At 38.4% G+C, this 2,701-nt stretch overlaps 1 protein-coding gene across 2 annotated transcripts in view; it reads left to right on the top strand.

The window, feature by feature from the left end:
* The window catches only part of LOC109542451 (arg8-vasotocin receptor), an 81,473-nt gene that overhangs the window by 70,933 nt on the left and 7,839 nt on the right, over positions 1–2,701 (top strand). For both annotated transcript variants that reach the window (XM_048662013.1, XM_048662014.1), the window contains exons 4-5: positions 1,124–1,294; positions 2,310–2,404. In XM_048662013.1, the coding sequence (XP_048517970.1) occupies positions 1,124–1,294; positions 2,310–2,404 (266 nt within the window). The remainder of the gene's footprint in view (positions 1–1,123; positions 1,295–2,309; positions 2,405–2,701) is intronic.

Below are 2,701 nucleotides of genomic sequence, written 5' to 3'. Positions count from 1 at the left end.
CATAAAAACCCCCGATCTGCCGAAAGGATAATTTATATGAATTTTATGTAAGGGGTAAATAAAAGTAATTTTAAAACTCATCCAGCCAGAGAGGAATTAATTAATTACTCAAACGCCCGAGCTGAGCTGGTTCCAAGGAGGGAAAATAAATATTTTTTTGTTTTGCTCTAATGGAAAGTGGCGGATTTTGGGAAGAGCGAAAGAATAAATAACACTGTTTGTCGGGCAAAGGAATGGTAGATATTTCCGGATCAAAACAGCTGGAGGAAAGTTCATTCAGAAATCAGCTAAAGCCACAAGACAAGCTTAAGACCAAAAACGCACAGGAGGACAAAACAGATAACAGCCAAAGTAGTTAAACTTTTTCCAGCTAGCAAATATTTATACGGCTTTGCGGAGGGAAGTTTACTTTCGGTTTAAGCGCATTAAGAGCACAAAAATTGTATGGAAGATTCAGAAACGATGTGCAAATAAACTGCTCAACCAAATAAAAGCTTCACCGTTAAACTTTGGAACTGAATAGTTTCTAAAAACTGCTTCGAGCGATTTTGTTGCCGTTTAGTCTTGTTTAGCTGAATTCTTTCCTGAAAATCTGGCTTTTTCTGCATTTTTTCATGCAATGATGGCTATTTACTACGCTGCCAAAGCCTCAGAACTCTGGGCGATTGTTACGAAACTCAATGTTTTTAGAGTCAAGTTTATGCCAAAGAAGGCAAAAATTTCAAGTTGTTACTGACTAGCTTGGAAGATCCAACATTTTCTGTTGGTTAAACTTAATTATTAAAAACAGGTAATGAAAATTGATAAAAATGTGCGATATAAACGAGGAATTATTCGTAAAAAATTTGAAATTTTTGGGCATTTAATTAAACGTATTCTTGAAGGTCCATGCTTTTGTACTCGGCGATGAAAATGCCCGGCTAAACTGGCCAAGAAAGGGCGTTTGCTCGAAGCCTTTTTTTTCGGTCTTAATTCGACAATAACCAGACTTTACAGCACTGTTGAGATCCGGTGATGAAACCGCCAACAAAATGAGCCCATAAAGTTACCAAGCATTGCGGGGTGATCTGCATTTTTTGCCCATGAAAAAAAAATACGTTCTACCAAATGTTTCAATTTTCAGTATGGGCAAACGTTGGGGCCCTACTTAAGTTCCTACGTGTTGATGGCTACAGCGATCGATAGACACCAAGCGATCTGTTATCCGCTCACTTATTGCTCCTGGACATCGAGAAGATCGAAATTCATGATGTATGTGGCGTGGATTGCTAGTCTGCTATGTTGCATTCCGCAGGTAAAAAAACTATTTTTATGTATTAATTTTCGAGAAAATTGTGTAATTTTTGCTTCCGGACTTGGGTTTTACGCAAGTCCTCCTTCGAAAATTTATTCTGGCCCAACCGGTCGAGCGAAAGTTTAAGTTGTTGATGAGTTTTGTGCACAAGAATCTGCTTAATAGTTTGAGAGAGTTTCAATTTTGCGCCATTTCCCGGAGGTTTTTTGCAAATTTTATAACCTTTTTACTGATCCAAAAATGAATTCCTGCAGAACCGGAGGAAGCCAAATTTGGCTGGTCTGTGTTGTATGCAGGACCAGGCCTGTTAGTCCAAAGGAGTTTGATTTTTGCCCGATTATTGCTAGTTTTGCAAATTTTTCAAAAAACTCAAAAATGAATTCCTGCCGATCCGGGACAGAAAAATTGTTAGTTGCAGTGTTTTATGTAGCAAGTCTTCTTTATAATGCGCAAGAGTTTGCTTGCCTTTGCGTCTACTTTTCTTGCCGCATTTCTGCGTTACAGTTCAAGAAAGATTTAAATTTACGCCATTATCAAGACTTTTTCCTAATTTTTCAAATTTGGCCGTTTTTCTGCCGCGTTTTACGCAATTTCTCGCTGAAAAATGAGTTTCTGTCGAACCAGAAGATAATTTTTTATTGTGGCTGTGTTGCATCGAGGAAAGTTCGCGCTATTGGCCAAGAAAGTTTCCAATTTGCGCCAATAACATGATTTTTCCTCATAGTCAATCAGTAGAACTACCATCAGGAGCAAAAAATGTTTAAAAAGCACCAAAACTGTTACGGAAATCGGTTGCTCGATTAATAATTTTTATATTTAAAATTCTAATAAATACTTTTGGGCAAAGGCATAAGCGCAAAATGAATTAAGGAACAAGTCGTCAAACAACTCATCGAACAAATACATCGAAATTAGAAGAGAATATTTCTGGAGAAAGTCGAAAAATCAGCATAAATGATTGCAAATGTTCACGTCCAAACTGCTGCTGCAGAAGAGATGAATTAATATTTTTCAGGTCATCATATTCTCCTTCCAAGAAGTAGAACCGAAGGTTTACGACTGTTGGGCGACTTTCGACCACGAATGGGGCGAACAGGCTTATGTTGTCTGGTAAGTCGTCTATTAATCCAACCACTTTAGAAATTTGCCAGTTAAACAAGAACGCTTTGCTCATCACCAACCAGAATTGTTCCAACATTAAAAGTCTGAAGTTGTATGGCAAACCACGTTCAGTATCGAAACTAATGGGTTTTTCGGGTTTTTAGGCCGTCGTTCGGAAGAATTTCTTCCTGACGTTTCGCAAGCACGAGTGGCTTGCATCTTCAGAAGTGGTTTGCTTGAACGCTTACACTGTTCTCATCAGAACCCGTTCAGTTCTTCCGCAGAACTGAACGCGGGTTCTGATGA

The sequence above is a fragment of the Dendroctonus ponderosae genome, unplaced genomic scaffold, assembly GCF_020466585.1.
Source record: "Dendroctonus ponderosae isolate FM_Combo_2020 unplaced genomic scaffold, Dpon_F_20191213v2 Dpon_F_20191213_10, whole genome shotgun sequence".
Lineage (NCBI taxonomy): Eukaryota > Metazoa > Arthropoda > Insecta > Coleoptera > Curculionidae > Dendroctonus > Dendroctonus ponderosae.
This window is presented reverse-complemented; position numbering and strand designations above follow the sequence as displayed.